Below are 22,061 nucleotides of genomic sequence, written 5' to 3' on the forward strand. Positions count from 1 at the left end.
CTTAGTAAAATCCCTGCCCTTTCCTAAGATCTTATGTGCCAGGCCATGGGCAGCCTGTTACCTCTGGAGTCTTCCCCCCAAACCTCTATGGGGTGAGGTTGGTCTCACCCCCATTGTACAGGGAGCTGGGCCAGATCCACACCAGCCTCCCTAAAGGCAGCAGCTGCATCGCCTCCTCTTTCCCTCCACAGCACCGCCGCTGGCCCAGGAAGGTGCTCAAAAAGCTCCAAGAGAAAGGAAGGGAGGGTGGAAAAAGGGTCACAGGTGCCTCCTACCTGTTGATCACCAAATAACAGGTTATTGCCTGCCACTTCAGACACCTGTTCCCATACTCAGCTCCCTGGACTATGTCTAAGATGCCATAAAGCCAAGGCCATTGACCCAGTGAGCAGGGAGGTGAGGAGAACCCAGAAGACCAGTCTCAGTAGTATTTACTTCAGGTGGGCAGCAAGGAGGGAGAAGGCAACCAGAGTCTGAAGGCTGGGTGGTGCCTGGGCCCCAGGTGACTATCACCTGGCTTGTCAGCCAAACAGGCACACACCCAGGGCAAACACCTCCCCCTGGGTGGTCATTCTTAACATTTTCAATGGACATGTCCTAAAACCAGCCCAATGGGCAACTCTTTCCAGTCTGGGATAAGGAAGACCCCTAGCCAGAGTCCAAAGAACCAACACAGGGCTCCAGCCTAGATCCTCAGATAAAGAGGCAAATGGAGACATCTTAGAAGAACCTGCCAACTTGGAGGCCCCACTGCACTTCTTCCCTAGAGAAGGACGGGTAACTTGTCCCTGGCTTTCCCTGGACCTACAGTCAGACATGCTGGAGCCCCCATCCCTGCCAGCTGGGGCAGGAGAATGGGAATCAGTACTTACCCGTTCTATGACCCGACTCCTCCACTGACGGCTTGGTCCAGTCTTGGGCCTTGTCGATGTGAAATAACTTCAGATCATCTTCATCCAAAGCAATGTCTCCCCAAAAGACAGCTAGGAAGGAAAAACGAAAGTGGTTCAACTAAAGCTGGAAGTCAAGAAAATGAATTTACAAAGTCCCCAGAAGGTGTGGGATATTGAGGAGCAAACTCTAGAAAAGACAGTCCCCCCAATCAAATCTCTCCCTGCGCAACTGGGGGGACTCAAATTGCTGGCAGAGAAAGAGGAACGGCAGCTATTCTGCACATGAAAGCCATGGGGCTAGGGGCCAACATCCATGGGAATCCAGATCCTTGGTGTACAAGGCATTTTGAAAGGCCCCCAACTTACCCTAATTCTAGGCAACTTTGGGTAAAGCTGCCATATAAAGAAAGCTTTTTCTCTTCTTCGGTCCCCAGGATATAAACAACAACAAAAAAGCATAATGTCATCATTCATACTATTGTTCACAATATCTGCTGCCCTTCCCCAGAGGAAGATTATATTTCCCTGCCCCATTGATGTCAGGATTGGCCACATAACCTGCGGTGACTAATCCAGTGTGCGAGGAGGCCTTAGGAGTTAGCACATGATTCACCATGTTCTCCTTTCCCTCTCCCAGAAGACAACAAGGCTCTGCACAGGGTAAGCCCAGCACCCTGGGATCTCCAGCACAGATGATGTGAAGCACAGGCAGGGCTTGTCAGGAGGATGTGCTGCTCTGATCTGAGGTCCATGTGTTAAAGGCTTGGTCCCCAGGGTGACACTATTGGGAGATGGTAGAGCCATTAAAAGATGGAGTCCTATGGGAGGGCTTTAGGTCCTGGGGATGCTCTTGAAGGAGACCCTGGCCTCCTCCTCTTTCTCTTTGCTCTTTGGTGATGGGGTGAGCAGTTTTATTCCACATGGACTCCCACCATGATGTGCTGCCTCACCACAGGCCCAAAGTAACAGGGCCAACCCAACACAGACTGGATCTCTAGTACTGTGAGCCCAAATCAACATTTTCTCTTTACAAGTTGATTACTGCAGGTATTTGTTACAGTAACAGAAAGCTGATTGTAGCGTGGATGGAGGCGGGGGGAGAAAAACTTGTTTTTATAACCCTCTCAGATTCTGGAACATTTGTAACTAGAGCACAACTTTTTTATCCTGATTAATACAGAAATTGCTATCAAAGGTGGTCTGGTAGTATAATAAGAACCCACTATCTTTAGGCCAGCTGTCAAGGAGATTGTTACTAAAGGCTGAAAAGAGGTGATGGATGTTTGCAGTGATGAGGCATCGGGTAAACTGTTGCCTTCATTAATTTGGAAGGCAGATGATGGACTGAATGAGCATATGGCTTTAAGAGAAGGGACTGAAACTCAGAATGTTAATTGCCTGCTTTGGTTGCTATTAGCTATGGTGAACAAGGTCCTAAAGAAAGAAACAAGCTCAGAAAAGAACTGGACAAAATTTATTAGGAATAAAACAAACAAATAAATAAGAAGTGTGCAAAAATTTAGGGATTTGGAGAGTTGAAAGAGCCAATCTCTTCTCAAAATGAAACAATAAAACTGAGAAGTTTGAGTCATAAGGACTGATTAAAACTCAGCTTCGTGGTATAGGTAGATAAGGACACTCATCCACTATTAATGGGAATGGAAAACTGGCAACTTTATTTAAAAAATGAAATATAAACTCATCATAAGAATCTTAAACCCCATTCTTAGGGATCTTCCCAAGAGAAATGAGAACAAATTCATACAAAGACACATACTCAATGTTTGTAGCATCCTTATTCATAAGGACTTGGGGGACTCAAATTGAGGGTAGCCTCAAACTTAGAACAATCTAGATGTCCATCAACTGTTGAACGGATAAATAAAATGTGGCATAACTATACATTGGAACATCATTTAGCAATTCAAGGGAATAAACTGTAGACATGTACTACAACATGTATGAATCTCAAAAAACATCATTCTAAGTGAAAGAACCATATGCAAAGGACTACATGTTAAATGATGTTACTTACATGAAATGTCTAGAAAAGGCTAATTGATAGACTGAGGAATATTAGTAATTGACTAGGACCAGGGATGGGAATGAGGATTGACTACAAATGAGCATGAGGGGGACTTTCAGGCTGATGAAGTGCTCTAAAATTAGATTCAAGAAATTGTTAAATTTACTAGAATCATGGAATTGCACCCTTAACAAGGGCAGAATTATACAGTATGAAAGTTACACCTACAGGAAACTATTAGAGGAAAATAAACTCAACCTTGTAGCAAGGACCAATCAGGATGGTGCCCAGTAAATCCTTTCCATTGAAAAAAGAAAGGTACAAGTAAAGGAGACTAATCCTGAAATTCTCTCACAGGATATTAATAACAGCAAAGGAGCAGAGACACCTGGCTGGGAAATCACTGTGTGGCCATGGTACAGAGGTGGTCCACACAGACGTGAAGATGACCAACATCTTCAGAACAGCACAGTGCCCAAGGGGCCCCAAGCATGACCACAAGAGACCTAATAGTTGTAGGGCCTTTTGCAACATTTGCCCAACATGATTTCAGTGTTTTTATGGAACCATGACTATTCTTGCTCCCAGGCGTCCCCTTTCTGTATGGAAATGTCTGTTACACTTATCCTATTTCTGATCTATCACTGAATATTGAGTATAAATGGGAGGGAGTGAGTATGTAATTCTATTTAGTTTTGTTTTGTTAGTTTGCAAGTCTCTGGAGGAAGAGGAGTCACCTCATGACTCAGTATAGAGGATCACAAGACCGAGGACTTTGAGGCTGGTTTCAAGACTGCACAGGACTTTGGGGTCTCCCCTGTGGAAGGATAAATACATTGTGTATATGGGAGAAGGAAAGCAAATATTAATCACCAGAGGAGTGGAGATGAATGATAGAATCTATTATTGTTTGTAAATGTATTCTTTCTCCTAGATATAAATTTGTGCTTCCACGTCTCTCTGATGTCGGTTTTCGCCATGTGATTTTTTTTTTCCTGGCTATTGAAAGTGAGCGAAGTGACATGAGTCACTTCTAAGCAGAACCTCTGAGACCTGGCACAAGGTTTTTCATGTTCCCTTTTCCCACATCGATAGAAGGATGATTCATAAATTAGTGGCTCCACAGGCTGGGACACAGAGTGAAGATGTGAGATGAGACATATACCTCTGAGGCGATGACACAGAGTTCAGAGAGGTAGGGGCATTCAAAGTACATGCTTTCGAGATAGAAAGATCTGGGGTCAAACCCTTCTGTTGCTATTTAAGAGCTGTGTAATCTTAGGAAAATCACTTGATCCCTTTGAGCTACAGTTTCCTCATCTGGAAACAGGGTTGGAAATACCTTGTAGAGTTGTGTGAGATGAAATGAGATGAGATGTGTTGATTACTCATTAAATGATTGAGCATTCAGTCCAGGACCTGGCCCACAGGGAACACTGGAGGTAATGAGTGGTGCCACTCTAATTTTCACTGAGTTTGCCTAGACACCTGTCTCTACCCTGCTCCCTTTCCTTCTCCAGAAGACCCTGCCCCCACAAGGCTTAATTCAACTCCCATATTACTATATTCTTGAAGAAGGAAGAATATAACAAAAAATATTAACCCTTTTCAAATTAATGTGTATATTTAATACACTTTAATACAAAAATCACAATAATTTTTATTATTAAAAAACTGATATTAAATTTCATCTGCAAAAGTAGGTGATAACAGTAAGAACAAGAGGACCAAAGGAGAACTGGTTTCATCATACATCAAAATGGGATAAAGTTTCAACCATCCTGCCATGCAGAATAGTTCGAAAGCAGTCTCTAGACTATATAAGAAGACTCTGTGATTAAATGAGGTTTTGTTAATTTGTGGAAAGTAAGAGATTAATGAATGAATTATGTTAAAACAAATGGGTTAGCTATTTGAGGAAAAATCAAGTTGGCTTTGAACTTCAAATAAAACACCAAAATAAATTCCAAATTAAAAAATTTAATCAACAACTGGCTCAACAATATTTAGAAGCAAATGAGCTAAATTTATACAGTCAGGCCTCTGTATCCATGGGTTTTGCATCTATAGATTCAACTGAAAATGGATCAAATATATTTGGAAAAAACAGTGTCTATACTGAACATGAAAAGATTATCTTTCCTCTTATTATTCCTTAAACAATACAGTATAACCACTACTACATATTTACACTGCCTTAGATATGAGAAGTAACCTAGAGATTATTTAAAGTATACAGGAAGAAGTGCAGAAGATTGTAAATACTATGCCATTTTTATAAGGGACCTGAGAACCCATAGATTTCCATATCCAAGGACAGTCCTGGAACCAACACCCCATAGATACCACATGACAATTTGCACATTTATCACACACAGCTATTGAATTCTTACTAAAAGGCAAACATGACCCGTGCCAGCAGAAGACTCACAAATTATTTTCATCACCTCTTCCATTTCCAACTGTTAAAAGTGCAATCCACAGACCTGCAGCATCAGCGTCATCTTGGAGCTTGATAGAAATGCAGAATCTCAGACCCTAGACCTGCCAAATCAGGATGTGCATGCTAACAAGATCCCTCAGGTAAATCATATGCACATGACATGTTGAGAAGCACTGAAGCAAGGGACCAGAGACAATCTCCAACAACTGTGACCCTGGTGTCACGGGCTCACCACCATTTCTCTTATGCATGTCATGGCTATAGTGAAAAGGTCAAGCAGAGCAATTCTTTGTAGAGATGTAGAATTTGAATGGAGAGGTCACAGGAAGCAACTCAAATACACAACAAGGAAATTGCCCTCCACTCCAACACTGGCTAGCTGCAGGGGAACCTCAACCTGCAATTCAAGTCACTGCCATCAGGTGGAAGTGTTTGCTTAGGAAGCTCTGGCTCATAAATAAACATCACTTCAGGAACAGATAATGAAACCCAATAGGAAAAATGCTTTTCAGAAATCGTAAAAAGAAATCCTTAGAAATTAGTCAAATACAGTTGAAAAGCTATTATATAATAAGTATAGAAATACCATATCTTCTCTCAGGGGTAGGCTGATATTTAACAAGTGGCTGGGAGAGTATTTGCTGATGTCCACCATGGCTGATTTCAGAGTCACTGAACATGGAGTAGGAAAGAGGTATGCACAGTTGGCCTTCACAAGCAAGTAACAGCCAGCTCCAGCACATGACTCTAGTGACAACAATATGTGCAAAGTACCTCATGGTCTCCAAGCTCTGTTTCCCCCATCTGATGCCTGTGTGTGTGTGTGCCTGACCCCCACAGCTGCAAAACATAGCCATGCTCTGGGCCTTAAGTGCAGCCCCACCCCTGAGTGCAGCCCCACCCAGGATTTGCACAGCACCGCATCTTGTCCAGTCTGTCTGTCCCCATCTACAGCAGAAGCATGCAGTGCTCACTGTTATCTCTGGGATCAGGTCAAATGTCTTCTACTGATTACCTAAATCCATCCTTCCACGGTATGTGAGGAAGCCTTGCTTGCTCCTCCTTCACAGATAGGCAAACAAAGCCTCATCTCTGAGAGGGTGTAGGACTTGGCCAAGATCATGCAGGCAAGAACAGGCGTTTGAAGTCAACCGATGTCTCTTTGATTCCCAAATCAGAACCCTCATACCCCGAACCAGCACTTCCCAAACTTTTACATTCTAAGAGGTTTCTGAAGAATGCTGTGTTAAATCGTGTTCTTTCCTGCAGGACTACTCAGAGCCATTAAAATCCTAATGACTATCAGGATGCCGAGAGAAAGGTTGAAATGCCTCATTCATTTCCCAACATGGTTGCCCCTGGAATCTCTTTTCACTGAGATTATTCTCCTAAGGGACAAATTTCAAAGACTGCTGAGCTACTCAGCAATGCTCCAGGAATTATAGACTCCTGGGACTAGCAGGGGCCCAGCAGGTAAAAGGGTCCCATCTCCCATCTCCCATCTGACATCTGAGCAGTCTCTTTTGACACACATCCAGAGACATGGAGTTCACATCCTTCCTTATTTTTTTTTTTTTCCCAAATCCAGTGTTTGGATCTTCTCTCAGAAGGAAAGCATGGGAGGGATGAAAAGCCACCGTCTTGAGCACCAGCCACAAGCAGGCTCTTGGCCTCCTTCTACCTTCACATGAGCCAGACAATCAACACATCACTGGCTCCACTTTTCAGGTGAGGAGAGGGCTGAGCCAGCTTAGGCAGCTTGCTCCAGCTGAATTCTGAATTCTAACTTACTTGCCATGTGCCTTTGCTATCCTCTACACAAAGTCCCCCTGGGTGACCTTGACAAGGAGGAGTGACAGATCCCAGCCTCTGAGCTGGAATTAGGAAAGGACTCCCTGAGGGGTGACACTTGAGTAGAAGGATGACACATGAGCAGAAGCTTGATGGTGGCTAATAGGAGGAAAGGTCATATGGGCCAAAGAGATAGCACATGCAAAGGTCCAGAGGTGACACAGCAAGGCTCTGTCAGGGCAGGGGTTGAAAGGGGGCAGTGAGGGGGACAGCTGGAGTGGGGGGTCCAGATGCAAGGACTATGGAAGATGGCAAGAGCAAGGTAGACATGTGGCTGCAGGAACAGAGGCTGGGCAGGGACATGGAGGCTCAGACACAGGGAACAAGTCCCAAGGCTGTAAGAGCACCTAAAGTGGAAGGGTCGAAAGGAGTCCCTCACTTTGGTACAGCACTTCACAGTTTGCCATGGCTTCCATGTACACATCCTCCTCCCTCTGACTCCCAGCACCCCAGCATTCAGCACAGGGCCTGGCACTGACCCTCAGAACATTTTAATGAATGAACAAGAAAAGAGTGCTCCTTGCAGCAGTCCTAGGGGAGGGAAGGTGGGCCAGAACCCTGATTTTACGTGGGAAAGTGATGCTTAGGGAAATGAAGGAACAACACATATGGGAGTCTATATCAAAGAGGGAGGGCCTCAACTCAGACTTTTTGGGCCCAAACTCCAAACCTAGAGCTTGTCTCTCTACCCCACCCAGATCCAGTTTCTAGGACTTAGACTCAAGGTGAGGTCAGCAAGAGGTGTTCTGTTTGCAGAGGAGCTTCCTGTCTGGCAAAAACTGGACAGTCTGGCAGTTGCTTGGGACTGGGTAGAGGAGGGGGGTCCTGGAGGGTGCTTTATAGCCCTCCCCAATGGAAATTCCAAGAGTCTTGGGGCTGAGGAATCCTGGCAGTGTTGAATGCAATCAGGTTCCTGATTGGTGGCCTGCAGAGCTGCGGTGTGGGGTCTGTGAGGCAGGGAGCAGCCCAGGCAGTCAGAGGGGGACTCCTTCAATTCTGCTGCCACCTTCTATGGCTAACTGCACCCTCCCCAAGACTCAGCTCCCTGGCTCCCAGAACGGCGCAGGCCCAGCGCAGCCCCTTGCAAGACGTTTCCAGTGCATCCTGGTCACATATCCTACACTGTCCTGGGTTCACTCCAAAACCAAGGGAGACCTCCAGCAGGTACCTCAGCTCACTCACCTCACCTCACCTCCACCAATCAGTCCTTTCCTGGTTTTCACATCTACACTTATAACTTGGGGCTGCACTGAAGTGTGGGTGCTTTTCAAGTCACTTTCTACTTAGATCCTAACCACAGGTATTCCACAGTGAGGGTGCAACTCAAATGGTCTACACTGGAAGCTGTGAGTGACCTTGGTCAAGTTGACCTTCAGTGTCATTTTCTTCACTGGTACAATGAGACAGCTGAACCAGCTTGGTATTTCTGAAGGTGCTATGCACAACCCACAAGCATTAGAAATGTCTGAGAGTTGATAATGCAGACCTCCAGGCCCCAACCCAGAGTTATGAAATCAGAATCTCCGGGGCCAGGGCCCAGGAACATACATTTTAAATGTAAGCCCTGCCTCACCCCTGTAGATCAGGAACATACACTGAAGTTCAGGAACCTATGGAGCTGATGGTCTCTGTGGCCCCCCCAGAGCCAACAATTAATTTCACTCTGATTTTAGAGAAGTATTGTGCCTCTGCCTGGGCCTGCTGCTTGTTCACCCAATAGCAAGCCACTTGAGAAGCAAGGAAGAACCTCACTAAAGTTCCTCCAGGTAGTCACCTAGAGATAAGCCTAGGTTATTGGAGGAACTAAAGAGGAAGCATGCAAACCATTGGAATTCCTCTCAGGAAACAGGCGGAGGTGGGGTGGAGGGGCCAGAGGCGGGGAGAATTACAGGGAAATCCTACCCAGAGATGCATTTAGTTCACTTCAAGTTTCCAGCGGAGGGATTTAACAGGTTTAAAGCAGTTTTCTGTGAATCTTTGTCGAGGGAGTGTATGTACAAACAAACAGGGAGGGTTTTTTTTAGTAAAAAGTTAATCGGCTTAAAGTGTGCAACTAAATAAGCAAAGCTTACATTAAAGTGACTCACAGAGAAAGGACCCCATGGAAGGAAAGTTCTAGGAAATACAATATGGCCTCTATGTTCTTTTGTAGTTCCACGCTATAAATATTCATGGGACGGTGTTAATGGGGTCCACAGCTCTATGCAACCACAATAGTTTTTTTGTTTATTCTCAGGACCATGAACTTTGAAACCATGACCCTAAATTTCAGGACTCTGCATTCAGGCGCAATTGCAGAGCAGGAGGGGAGAGGTTCAGGCTTGCAGAGGACAGAGGAGAGGAAAGGGGCGAGTGTGAATCACTGCCTGGATCTTTGGGTTGAGATTAAAGGGTAGGATCTGTTTAGTATGGGAAGCCTCCTGTCTCCAGGATCCCCAGCTGCTCCTGGGGAAATGGCCTTCTTGAAGGACGGATGGCTTAGTTATTCGAGCATATGGCAGAGAGGAGTGGGAAGTTGTAAATATTTTAATTGGATCAAGCAGATTTGTTGCAAGTTGTATATTGAGACTTAAAAAACTAATTTGAATCAAGGAATTTCTAAGATGGGGAAAATTTAAAAGTCATCTAAGGGACGTCCTTGTTTTCCATATGAGAAAACGGGCCCAGGAAGGCCAAACAACACACTCAAAATATCACATGTAGAGACTGTGTCTGCCAAGTCTCTTCACCACACCAGAAATGACAGATATGACTAACATGTGCCTTCTCTTACCCACTCTTGCCCAGGACAAATATCCCCAACTGTCCATTCAACCTGGACACAGTCTCTGAGTCCATCTCAACACAATGCCTGCCACAGAAGGGCCAGCACGAATTGATAGAAATGGCAGGAGTTGAGACCTATTGTCATTCATACCTTATGTCATACCAGCAATATCCAAAGCCTATTATCTATTTATTCCAGCTATTCAAAGCCACTTAAAACGGAAACTCTACTCCAATCTGTATGTGCACATTAGAAACCCTACAGGACCTAGGACTCCACAGATTCCTGTGTTAAAGGTCGGTCAGGACCTAGGAGAGCGCCCTATCCAGAGGCATCCTATAGAGCAGTTCAAGAACTGATCGCATCTCAAAAGAACACCCAGTACTGCTCTCTGACCTAGTGGGCATCATCCTACTTTACAGATGAGCCACGAGGGTCTGGCTGGTGCCTAGGCTGGTGGCCACCTTGCCTCTTATCTCACATCTTCATCTGCATGTCACAATATGGTTGCACCAATATATTCCAGAGCCATGCCACAATTCAGCTTTCTAAGAACTTGGCTCAACAAATATCTGCTCAGTGGGTGGAAAAAAAAAATATGTACCAGATTGGCATGGGCAGGTGGGCCATGAAAGGCTATTGAAGTTTTATAGCTCCAAATAGACTTCATTGCACATGCCAACACTACTCAATTGATGGTGTCTCCTTGAGCACTATGAGGTGACTTCTTGAACCCACGATCAATGAGCAATGTCTGCCACTGGCATGGGGAGGTGGGGAGGTGGCAGCATTGTATGTGCCACACATTTGCCACTTAAAAAATATTGTAAAAATACTGAAAAATTTCAGCCTATGTAAATGAATATCTGTGTCAAGTCCTGAGCTCTGATTTCAGTTATTCTTTGTCTTATTCTCCATCCTCTCTGTTCTGCTCTGTGCCCAGGGAGATGACTCCTGCTATAGGCTTCATCTTCCAATTTCCTGCCTGCTCTGGCTTCTGGTTGCACTCAACGAGAAGACTCTGGCAAACTAGAGAGAAGAGGAGACCTTTTTCTGTTCTGCAGGCCTGGCAATAGATGCCTCTCTCTGCCACTTCCCCTCCCACCTGGTTCCAGTTGTAGGAATGCTGCTTCCTCTCCTGTCCCTTCCCTACAGGGTAGCTGTCCAGTCTCTGGGTGTCTCACCTCTCTTATTTAACCCTGTGTGTCTAACTGGTCCCTTCCCTAGTGTCTCTTCATCGGAAACATGGGGTTTAAATTCTGTTTCCTACTGGGCTCCTGACTTACATAGCTATTCTAAGAAAATCCTTCCATTATTTCTATAGCTAAAAAGGAAGATGGGAACAGGGATGACTACTTCAGTCTGAAACGATGCTTTTCACTGCTTCATTTCAGCAGAATATGACTTTCTACCATCTCACACCCGCTGTGTTCCCACAGTGCAAGCTCATATGGGCTCCTCTCAATAATGGAGACAAGGATTCACTTTAGGTCCTAAAAGCCAAAAGCTTCTTGGATTGTAATTTTCCTCTTATGTGTCTGATTCCGGGACTAGGCAATCTCATAAACCCTAATATCTCCACTGTGGAATGATCTTCTGTAGAGCCATAAATTATGAGTGTAATTACGCATGACTCGTTCTGATGATGAAGGCCATTGGAGACCCTAAGTAGTGCAGAGAGTGGAAAGATACAGTAGGAGTAGCACCAAGGAGGCCTAAAGTCTACCTCCAATCAGACCCATAGCTACTCATGTGCTCTTGGATAAGTTACTGCCCCTCTAGGCCCTCAGGGTTCTTGTAGGAAACACAGAAAACCTAGAATAAACAATTCCATAGGCTCCTCCCAGCTCTAACATTCTACCAGCTTTGACTCAAAGACTTTATATCGTTCAGGGCTGGGGTTGTGGCTCAGTGGTAGAGTGCTCGCCTAGCATGTGTGAGGCCCTGGGTTTGATTCTCAGCACCACATAAAAACAGATAAATAAAATACTGTGTTCATCTACAACTAAAAAAAAAAATTTAAAAAAAGACTTTACATGGTTCAGCTGGTTAACTTTTAGAAATGGTAGCAGCCCCTTATTATCTTGACTGAATCTTCTACATAAACGTCCAGCAGTTTTGGTCTATTGTGGCAGAGACTGCTTCATTGCCCACCAGCACATTTTCTCTCCTTCTTCTATACTAACAAAACCTCTGATTTTTAGTTCCAGGCCTTCCAGAAGCAAGATCTTCCAGATGCCCACATCTGGGCACATCTACGGCCAAGTTCCAGACAGTGAGATGAGGTACAAAGAACAAATGACAGCTCCTGGGAATCTTCTTCTTTGTCCCCCTACCCTGCTCCCACCCCCCCACCCTCTCTCTCTTTATTTTCCATGGCTCCCATGTCTAGATAGTGCCTGTGATGGTTTGAGCACTGTACACCATCTTGGACCCCAAAGACAAGGGCCTCAAGCTAGGGAGAGTGGAATGGTCAGTGGGGAAGGGTTTGGGTCCTGGAGGACCTCCTGGGGATGAACGGCCATACTGGCCCCAGACTGCAATCCTCCAGACTCTGATGTGAGAAAGAAATAGACTTCCTGCTTGCTGAAGCCACTCCCCCAGCTACTGATATACTGCCTTCAGCCCCCAATCTATCCTTCTTCGTCTTGCTGTGTGGTACTGGAGCTGGGCCCTATAACCTTTCTCCACCTGCTGGCACAATGTTAGGTTTTGTAGGTGGAGGGCACTGCGGGGATACTGCATGCAGAGAGGACTTCTCATCCTGATTCTGGTGAGCTCGTCTGTCTTACTTTATAAGAATTGCTGCTGACAGTGTTCAGGAGAACCATTGGTACCAACCTTCAGAGTTTTGCCAGTCTCCAATGGACAAATTTCTACTGGCCAGTCTTTTCCTGCAGTATGGTAGTCCCTCCCTCACCATCTGTTGTTTCCCTCACCATCATTGTTTCAGTTACCCACCATCACCTATGGCCTGAAAATATTACATAGAAAATTCCAGAAAAAGACAATTCACAAGTTTTAAATTGTGCAACTGTTCTGAATAGCATAATGAAATCATATGTCATCCTGCCCCATTCCTGCTTAGAATGTGACTTATCTTTTTGTTCAAGATTTTGGTTTGGATATGAGATCTCTCTCAAAAGTTCCTGTGTTAATGCAGGAGGTGAAATAATTAGATCCGGAAAGTTATAACTTAGTCAGTGGATTAATCCACTTAGTGGACTAATAATTTGAATGGATTACTGGGTAAATGCAGACAGGTGGTATGTGGCTGGAGGAGGTGAGTCATTGTGGGCATGCCCTGGGGATTATCTCTCTTCTTCTGGCCCCTCCATCTTTCGCTCTGCTTCCTGACTGCCATGAGTTGAGTAGTTTTCTTCTTCCACCCTTCCACCATGATGCTCTGTTTCACCTCAGGCCCAGAGCACTGGAGTTGGCCATCCATGGATGAAATCTTTGAAACCATGAGCCCAAATAAACTTTTCTTCCTCTAAGTTGTTCCTGTTGGGTATTTTGGTCACAGCAACAAAAAGCTGACCAACACATCTAGCATATCCATGCTGTATACGTTATTGCCTCACTGGTCTCTTAGTAGCCATCTCAGATATCAGGTGACTATCTCAGTATCACAGGGCTTGTGTTTAGTAACCCTTATTTTACAGCCTCACCCTCTCTTGTGAAGTTAGAATTTCAGCCTGGAGGGCCTCAAAGCAAAAGTAGTGATGCAAAGGAGGCAGCAGGAAATAAAACACAGGACAGACTACCTCTGGTACTACATAGCAATGCTTCAGAGTACGTCACAGGAAGTGTTGAAACATCTCCCCTGCAGATAAGTGGTGTTATGGCTTGGATATGAAGTTTTCTCTGAAAGCTCATGTCGGAGACAATGCAGGAATGCTCAGAGGTAAAATGATTAGATTATAAGAACTATAACCAAATCAGTGGATTAATCCATTTGATGGTTTAATAATTTGAAAGGACTATTGTACAGGGTGGTAATTGTAGGCACATAAGGCAAGGCTGGAGGAAGTAGGTATCTGGGGTGTGCCCTTGGGGACAGGATCTCATACCCCTGACTCCTCTCTCCCTCTCTCTGCTTCCTGCACTGTGTTCCTCCGTCATACCCTTCTGCCGTGAAGTTCTGCCTCACCTCAAGGTCCAGAGTGAGATTGAACCTCTGGAACTGTGAGCTCGAAATATATATATTTTTCCCCTCTAAGTTGTTCTGTCTGGTGTTTGGGTACAGCAACAAAAAGTAGACTAACACAAAACGAGGGTGGGCACTGTTTCTCAGCGAACTTGTCCAACCTTCAGCCGACCACAGCCACACCCTCTGTTGTGAAGTCAGAATGTCAGCCTGGAGGGGCAGGCTGGGTAGGCTCCCTCCCTGGTAGTTGTTCCTTTCCTCTGCTAGTCATGCTTTCCTTCAAGTTCTCTTCTCCTTTAGCAGTCAGTCCTCTTCTGTGAGTTAACAATTATTGATATTAGATTTACTAATTACTGTTCAAATTACTGGTGTGATTCCATTCCCCCAACTGGACCCTGATGGACACAGCCAATGAACTTGGGTCCATTACTAGTGATTTCATCTTAACTGATTCAGCCATATTAACCTTCATGGGAAAAAAGTCAGTGAAAGGTACAGATAAGTTTTTTAAAGTGTTTTTTAAAAAATCTTCTCTCCAAAAATTACTAGTGGCAAATAAGGCAAAAAAATTTTAAAAACTAGAATACAAAGTTTTACTCCTGATGGGAATGTAAAGGAGTCAGATTTTTTTTAATTTGTAGATGGAAACAATAATTTTATTTTATTTTTATATGGTGCTGGGGATCAAATCCAGTGCCTCACGCATGCTAAGCAAATGCTCTACCACTAAGCCACAACCCCGGGCCCAGGAGTCAGAAATTTTTGAAGGGAGATTTGATTGGTTTTGTTTTTGCAGGGGCAGGAAAGGAACCCAGGGCCTTGGCAGTGCTAGGCAAGCTCTCTACCAATGAACTAAACTCCCAGTCCAAAGGGTAGTTTGAAAAGCTCTAAAAGCAGCTATATTCCTAGCAGTTCCACCACTAGGAATCTATCCTAGAGAAATCATTAGAGATGCACATAGAAATCGAGCTAAAAGGATGATCCAGCATCATTGTTTATAAAAGCATATTTGCCAGGGGGAAAAAATCTGTGTGCCCAACAAAGGAGATTGGTTTAATAAATGATGATGCATCTATGCAATCAGGTACAAAACAACTTAAATGGATGCTCTACAAGTGCATTTATTACCAGTCATAGAAAAATGTTCATGGAACTAAGAGAAAGTGAAATAGAAGAATGGTTCAAAGCAATTGTGTGCAGTATTTTCAGGGAAAAAAATGTTAAAAATGTTCATAGAAAAAATCTGGAAGAAGATAGAATAAAATGTTAACAGTTACTTCTAAGCAACAGGATTACTGAACATATTTAGCCCTTGCATATTTGCCATGTACTTCAGAAAAATGTTTCATGTTAAAACATAATCTCCCTTTCCTCTCCACCTCAAGGGTGTACCTTATCTGGAACATATCTGGATGACTTAGTTCACATTTCAACCATGACCCTGAGGCACAGTACAGCTCAGGATCCCTCCCACCCACAAAACTATGATCTTTTCCTTCCCTTTCCATCCTCAAGGCCACAAGCCAGTCTTCATGTTCCCAAGGCCAGGATGACTGGCGGTTCCTCTGCTTCCTGCTTTTGTGGATCCCAAGCTCTATATCCTTCAGTACAACAGTCTTCTGCTCAAAGCCCAGCAACAGCTCCCTATTTCCTTAGGGATATGTTTCAAATGCCTCAGCTTGACATTTACCATTCCAAGCTTAGTTCAATCTTGTCACTGCTATTCTGCAAAGTAAACCAGAGTAAACTCCCAGCTCCAAACAGATCCCAAACACGCCTGTGGCCTCACCTTTCACAATACCTGAAATGCCTTCTCCGGCATCCCAGCTCTTCCAAATCCCAACCATGCTTTCAGCCAAGCTCAGGGGTTCCCAAGTTTTTCACCGGGAGACCTTCTTTAATTGTCTCACCGTGATTGCTACTTTTTCTGAATCTCTATGGTATTTCCTTGAGCACCTGCCAGGGGCTAGCATTGTGTCAGTGACTGGAAAACCAAATGAGTCCAGTTTCTCACTCTGGGAGTTCATTATGCAAGGCGGAAATAGTCGCTGAGCAAGTCACAGCAACTATACTACAGTTCTAGGTGTATAAAAGTGCTATGCTGAAAAACAAGGGGGAAGAGTGATTTAAGAGAAGGGGCCTGATTGTGACTGGAAGTGACAGCAAGATGAGTCCTGGAGGAGGAGTTGGAGTTCACCATGTGGACAGTCAGGGAATCTTTGCAGGCAGGAAAAGAACCTACTTGAGACAGCATGATCAGTAAGGAGAGGGAGGCTGAGCAATGACCAGGGCACACAGGGCTGCAGACTGCTCTCCTACCAAGTACACTGGAAATCACGAAGGTGTCCTAAGGAGGTCCAACTTTGCAAACATGCTCAGATATGAGTTCAGAGAGATCCCTCTGCCTACATCAAGGAAACCAGATTTCCTGAGGCAAAAGTGGCATCAGGTCAGGCTCTAATGCAGGCTGGTGGGGTCTTGGACCATGGTGGCAGTAAGGATGCAGAGAAATGGACAGACTCAATTTTGGAAACATAACTGACAAGACTTGGGTTGGACTGCATAACACAGGGAGAGAGAGTCAGGTGGCCAGGCTGGTGACCAGTCCACCTGGGTGGACTCTGGCACCTGTGACCATGGGGTCCAGAACTTTGTGAGCCATGGAGGACACGATGGGAAACCAGGCCCAGATCAACAGGGAGATAACAAGTCCAGGGACATGAAAAAGAGTTTCAGGAGGCAGGTAGTTTGAGGCTGTTTCTGTGAGAACAGCTCAGAGGACTCGCAGCAACTCTAGGCTAGGAATCCAGGTGGGAGGAAGGGGAAGAGGCTCTGTGCAAATTGCAGGATGAGGTGGGAGATAAGTGGCCCAGCTGGCGGAGCAGCAAAGACCTGGGCTGAACATCAACACTCAAGTGCTCATGCAGGCGAGCTTGGGAATATTTATTGGTAATTGGCAGAAGTGGTTAGAGGGTGGCGTGATCACAGATAGGTCCATAACCAATCAGCAGGAAAGCTCGGTTCCTGTTGCTATGTTTGCATCCAGGCAGAACTGGATTATGAGCAGGCTGAGGGCACCAGGATAAACCTGTTTATATGCATTGGTTTATCTGTCATCCTCTCCCTGCTTCATGGGTGAGAACGAGCAAGCAGTGGAAGAAAACATTATCACTTGCCACATGCTGCAGATCCCCAGAGAACTCTTGGCAGTCCTGAGAGGGAGAAATAAGTATCTGCAGGCCACTGAGATTGTCACTTACAGGGAAATTCTTAAGTGGGGAACAATAATAGGAATACTAATAATAGCAAGGAGAAGAGCTAACAATGAATGATAGCTTGCTAAACACATTAACATTTAATCTTCAAACAAACCCATATGATGGGTTTTCATATCATTCCCATTTTTCAAATGAGGAAACCTGAAGCTCAGAGAGGTTAAGAAACTTGATCGAAGCCAAATTGATAGTAAGGGAAGAGATGGGCTTCTAGCCTTGGGTTACCTGATGCCCCAAAAGAGTCACTTGCAAGGTGTTTCATTGCTTCTGCTCTTGAAACCCAGAGCTTCCTTGGGAAACTTGATCGTCTAGGTTATCTAGGGGAAAGAGCATGGCTGGACCTGACACTCATGCACTGCCCCTGGGCCTTCTGGAAGAAAGATGGAGGAACAGAGAGAGGGACAGATTATTTCAACATCCTGGGTTATTCGTTATTATTCTCAGTGCTTTGGGACTGAGAGTGCTTTGAAGGCCAGAATTCTCTCATCCTTGTCAGATTCCTATGCTAAGGGCAGAGACAAGGTGGTACATTATGGTAGTCTGGGGAACAAATACAACAAACATGACCTTCAGACAAGGCACAGTTTAGATGCTTGTTTACTGTGGGTAGCAGAGTTGAGAAAAGATAGAGGATCCAAGTTAGGACAGGCCACATGGCCTGGAGTGGAGAGCAGGGATTTGAGGTCCTTGTTCTACCACTTCCAAGCTCAATCCTGGGCAGGGCCAGCCCAGACTGTCCCCTACACAAGCACCCAAACCATTTTCTACAATGCCCGGGAAATTACATGAGGCCAGGCCATGTCCTAGGGGCATCCGCATAATCTGATCTGTTTGAGAGACCAGTAGAGGGAATGGAAGGAAAGAAGCTTTGTAAATTATTAGTTGTAGCCAGAATCAAGGAAATTTGGCAATGGGAGGGTTAATATCTTCATTTTTCCTCTTGAAAAACATTGTCGAGAGCCAAGTCTTCTTGGTTTGAGGACCCGTGGAGTTACAGCTTCTCTTCAGATTGAGGGGCAAGGTCTCCTAGGAGACCTTGTGTGCCACCAACAATGTGGTATAGGCTGGTGCCTGGAGCTCTTTGGAACCTGAAGGCCATAGGAACACTGATTTGGGAAGAAAAGTGGCCAGGAGGCACATCTCCCAACAACCAGGAGCTGGTTTCTCAGGTGGGACCAGATGTCAGTGTCTTGGTGATACAGAAACTCTCAGCCTAACCGTCCCCAAGGAGGCTCCCAAGCTTCTAGGTAGGTTTCAGTTTGTAGGTCTCCAGATATAGAGGAGCTACCTGTGTCATCAGTCAACATCAAACTCCTAAAACATCATCGGGCTTTGGTTGTTCAGATATTGGGTTTCCTGCCAGCTGGAAATCTTGTTGGATTTCTGCAGGATGATGATAATAAAAACAAAAGTATTTACTAAACATCTACCATCTCCAGGCATTATTCTAAGTACCTTACCTATATGAATTCATTCAATCCTCATAGTAATCCTATGTGGCAGACATTAGTATCTCCATCTTGTAGATGAGAAAACTGAGTCTCAGCAAGCTTAAGCAGGTTTGCTCAGAGTCCCACAGCTATTAGTGGCAGAGCCAGGACTTGAACCTAGGCGAATGGCCTATAGTGTCTGCCTGCTTCGCCCCTGCTGCCTTACAGGAACGGAAAGCAGTGGTGTTTACGTGAACCAATTCATCCATACATTTTGGGGACCATGACAGGTTCTTCAGCAGCCCCATGTAATTCTAGCAATGAATCTATGCTAAGAGTATGTAGCATATTTATCAAATGCTTCTATCTGCTAGGCACAATATCAATTATCTTTCATACCTCAACAGCCTGCTAATAGGAGTTTCTATTAACCATATAATACAGATGAGGAAACTGCAGCTTAAAAGGTTGAGGAGTTGCTCAAGGTCTCACAGCTAGTAAGAGCCGAGAAGGAGGACCTAAGTCAGCCTGATGCCAAATCATGGTATGGAACCACAATGCTACCACAAGGTCCTTGTCCTTTGTGGACCTGGGAGGAGCCAAGTACCCTAACAACCATGGCCCAGGCAGGGGGGACCATGAGGGTGTCCGGAGAAGCAGTGGTCATCCAGATGTTCAAAACTGACCACAGAAGTGCTGGGGAATGAGACACCTGGCTGACCTGTCTATACTCAGCTTCCATCTCAGAGCATCTTCCTGCTCAGGCAGCCAGCTGTGTCAGCACAGGCAAGAGGAGCCAGGGGCAGTGTCGAGGTCTGACAGGTACATAGATCATCAGTGCAGAGCTTGGCATGTGCCAGAAGCCCTGCAGATCTGGGGCTTTGTGGGTGGCTCTGCAATAACGTTATTTCCCCTCCTCCTGTCTCATTATGCAGGACAAAGGAAAGGACACTCTTATGACACACATGCCACCTCGAGGAAGAGTGTTGTTATGGTTTGGATGTGAGATATCCCCCAGAAGCTCACATGTGAGACAATGTAAGAAGGTTCAGAGGAGAAATGAATGGATTCTAAGAGTCTTAACTAATCAGTGATTTAATCCCCTGGCAGGGATTAACTGAGTAGTAACTGAGTGGCAGGGTGTGGCTGCAGGAGGTGGGAATTAGGGCGTGGCTTTGGGTATATATTCATATCTAGAGAATGGAGTCTCTCTCTGCTTTCTGATGTGAGCTGCTTCCCTCTGCCACACTCTCCGGCCATGATGCTCTGTGTCATCTTGGGTCCTAAGGAATGGAGCTGGCCTTCTATGAACTAAGACCTCTGAAACTGTGAGCCCTCAAATAAACTCTTCCTCCTTTATAGTTGTTCTGGTCGAAACTTTTAATCACAGCAGCAAAAAAAGGGGACTAAAACAGGTGTGCAATTCTAATCACTGCACCTCTGGGCACAGAAAAAAGGAAAAATGGACTCCACTGCAAGACCTGGGGACCTGGACTGGGTTGTAGCTCAGTGGTAGAGTGCTTTCCAAGCACTTGTGAGGCACTGAGTTCAATCCTCAGCACCTCATAAAATAAAAAAATAAAATAACAATAATAAAGTTATTGTGTCTATCTACAACTACAAATATTTTTTAAAAAAGAGAAAGATTTGGGGACCTATCTATGATGATGTCAATGTGGATTTTGTGTCTGCAAACATGGGCTCTGTTCACAGGGAGAGCACTGGAAGTTAAAGAAGCATTATTATCAGGTAGAAAGTCCAGGCCCAAATCTCAGTTTCCTCTAAGGCAAAATTGTGCTGTGTACTCTGGGTGCAGTGTTGAGGGTCACGGGTGGAGTTCTTATTATCTTTACCTCTCGGAGCAGCCCCATGTACCAGGCATGCTTCCCAGCCCAGTCTCCCCTTTTCCAGACACTGCTTACCCCGTGTGAGTAGCGGCCACTGTTGGGAGCCCTGGGCTATTTGACATGTGATGGCCACACATCAGGCTTGCTTGGATTAGCTGACTTCTTAGCTGACTGTAATTCAGAAGCCAAGACAGTGAGTTATTCCCACAATTTGGCCCCTGCTCCTCATTTTTATTTACTCTTATTTTTTTAAAGCATTTTTATTGATATATAAAACTCCTATACTATAAAATTCACCCTTTACTTTTTTTTTCCTTTTGGTGCTGGTGAATGAACTCAGGGTGCTTTACCACTGAGCTATATCCTAGTCCTCTTTTATTTTTGAGTCAAGTTCTTACTAAGTTGCTGAGGTTGGCTTTGAACTTGGGATCCTCCTGCCTCAGCTTACCAAGTTGCTGGGATTACAAGCACTTGCCACTATGCCCAGTCCTCTTCACCTAATTTTGAGACTGTTTAACAACAATTAGCAGATCTGAAATTAAGAATCCCCAACTCTGGGCTGGGGTTGTGGCTCATAGATAGAGCGTTCACCTAGCTTGCATGAGGCACTGTGTTCAATCCTCGGTATCACATAAAAAATAAAAATAAAAATATTGTGTCCACCTATAACTAAAAAGTATTTAATTTTTAAAAAGATCCCCAACTCTAATTATACTATATGAAATTATTAATTTATTTATTGCAAAAATTCAAATTCTTCTACAGCATTTCAGCAAATAAGTTCAATAAGTTCTTGTGAACTATAATTATATAAATATCATTGAGCACTTGCCTCATGCCAGAAACTGCTGAAAAATTAATGAATAATGCTTATAGCAAGTAGATTTTAGCACTTCTTTTCAAGTGAGGAAACTGAGGCTCAGGGAGCCTAAGCAACTTACTCAAGGTCACACAGTCTTGCAAAGGGAAAGATTTTGTGGGGCTTTTTCTTTTTGAGATGGGGTCTTGCTATATTTGCCCAAAGTGGTCTCTGACTTATGGGCTCAAGTGACTCTCCTGCCTTAGCCTCCCAAGTAGCTGGGAGTTTAGGTGCCATCACCATGCCCAGCTCAAGGGGCAGATTTTGAATCCATGTTTGGCAGGTGTCAGATCCTGTACCTTTAACCAGTCTTCTCTGGGACACTGCATGGAATGAACTAGGAGAGACAGAGGTAGACTAGATGCTGCTTCTGCCTGGAGACTGGGAAGACGAACACATAAATCCAATATGGCCCTGAAACATTTCAATTCCATCAAATCAGCACCTGCCTATCAGCAAGCACCTCATGACAAGTGGGAATGAAAATCAAGCTGTGGAAATGCCAGGGGCCTTAACCAGG

At 44.8% G+C, this 22,061-nt stretch overlaps 1 protein-coding gene across 1 annotated transcript in view; it reads right to left on the reverse strand.

Annotated features, from left to right (window-relative positions):
• Nucleotides 1-22,061, reverse strand: part of TLL2 (tolloid like 2) — a 122,786-nt gene that overhangs the window by 95,115 nt on the left and 5,610 nt on the right. The window contains exon 2 of the mRNA XM_081268857.1: nucleotides 873-983. Coding sequence (XP_081124983.1) covers nucleotides 873-983 — 111 coding nt within the window. The remainder of the gene's footprint in view (nucleotides 1-872; nucleotides 984-22,061) is intronic.

Source organism: Spermophilus citellus (genome assembly GCF_964194105.1).
Source record: "Spermophilus citellus genome assembly, chromosome: 15".
In the NCBI taxonomy this organism is placed as follows: domain Eukaryota; kingdom Metazoa; phylum Chordata; class Mammalia; order Rodentia; family Sciuridae; genus Spermophilus; species Spermophilus citellus.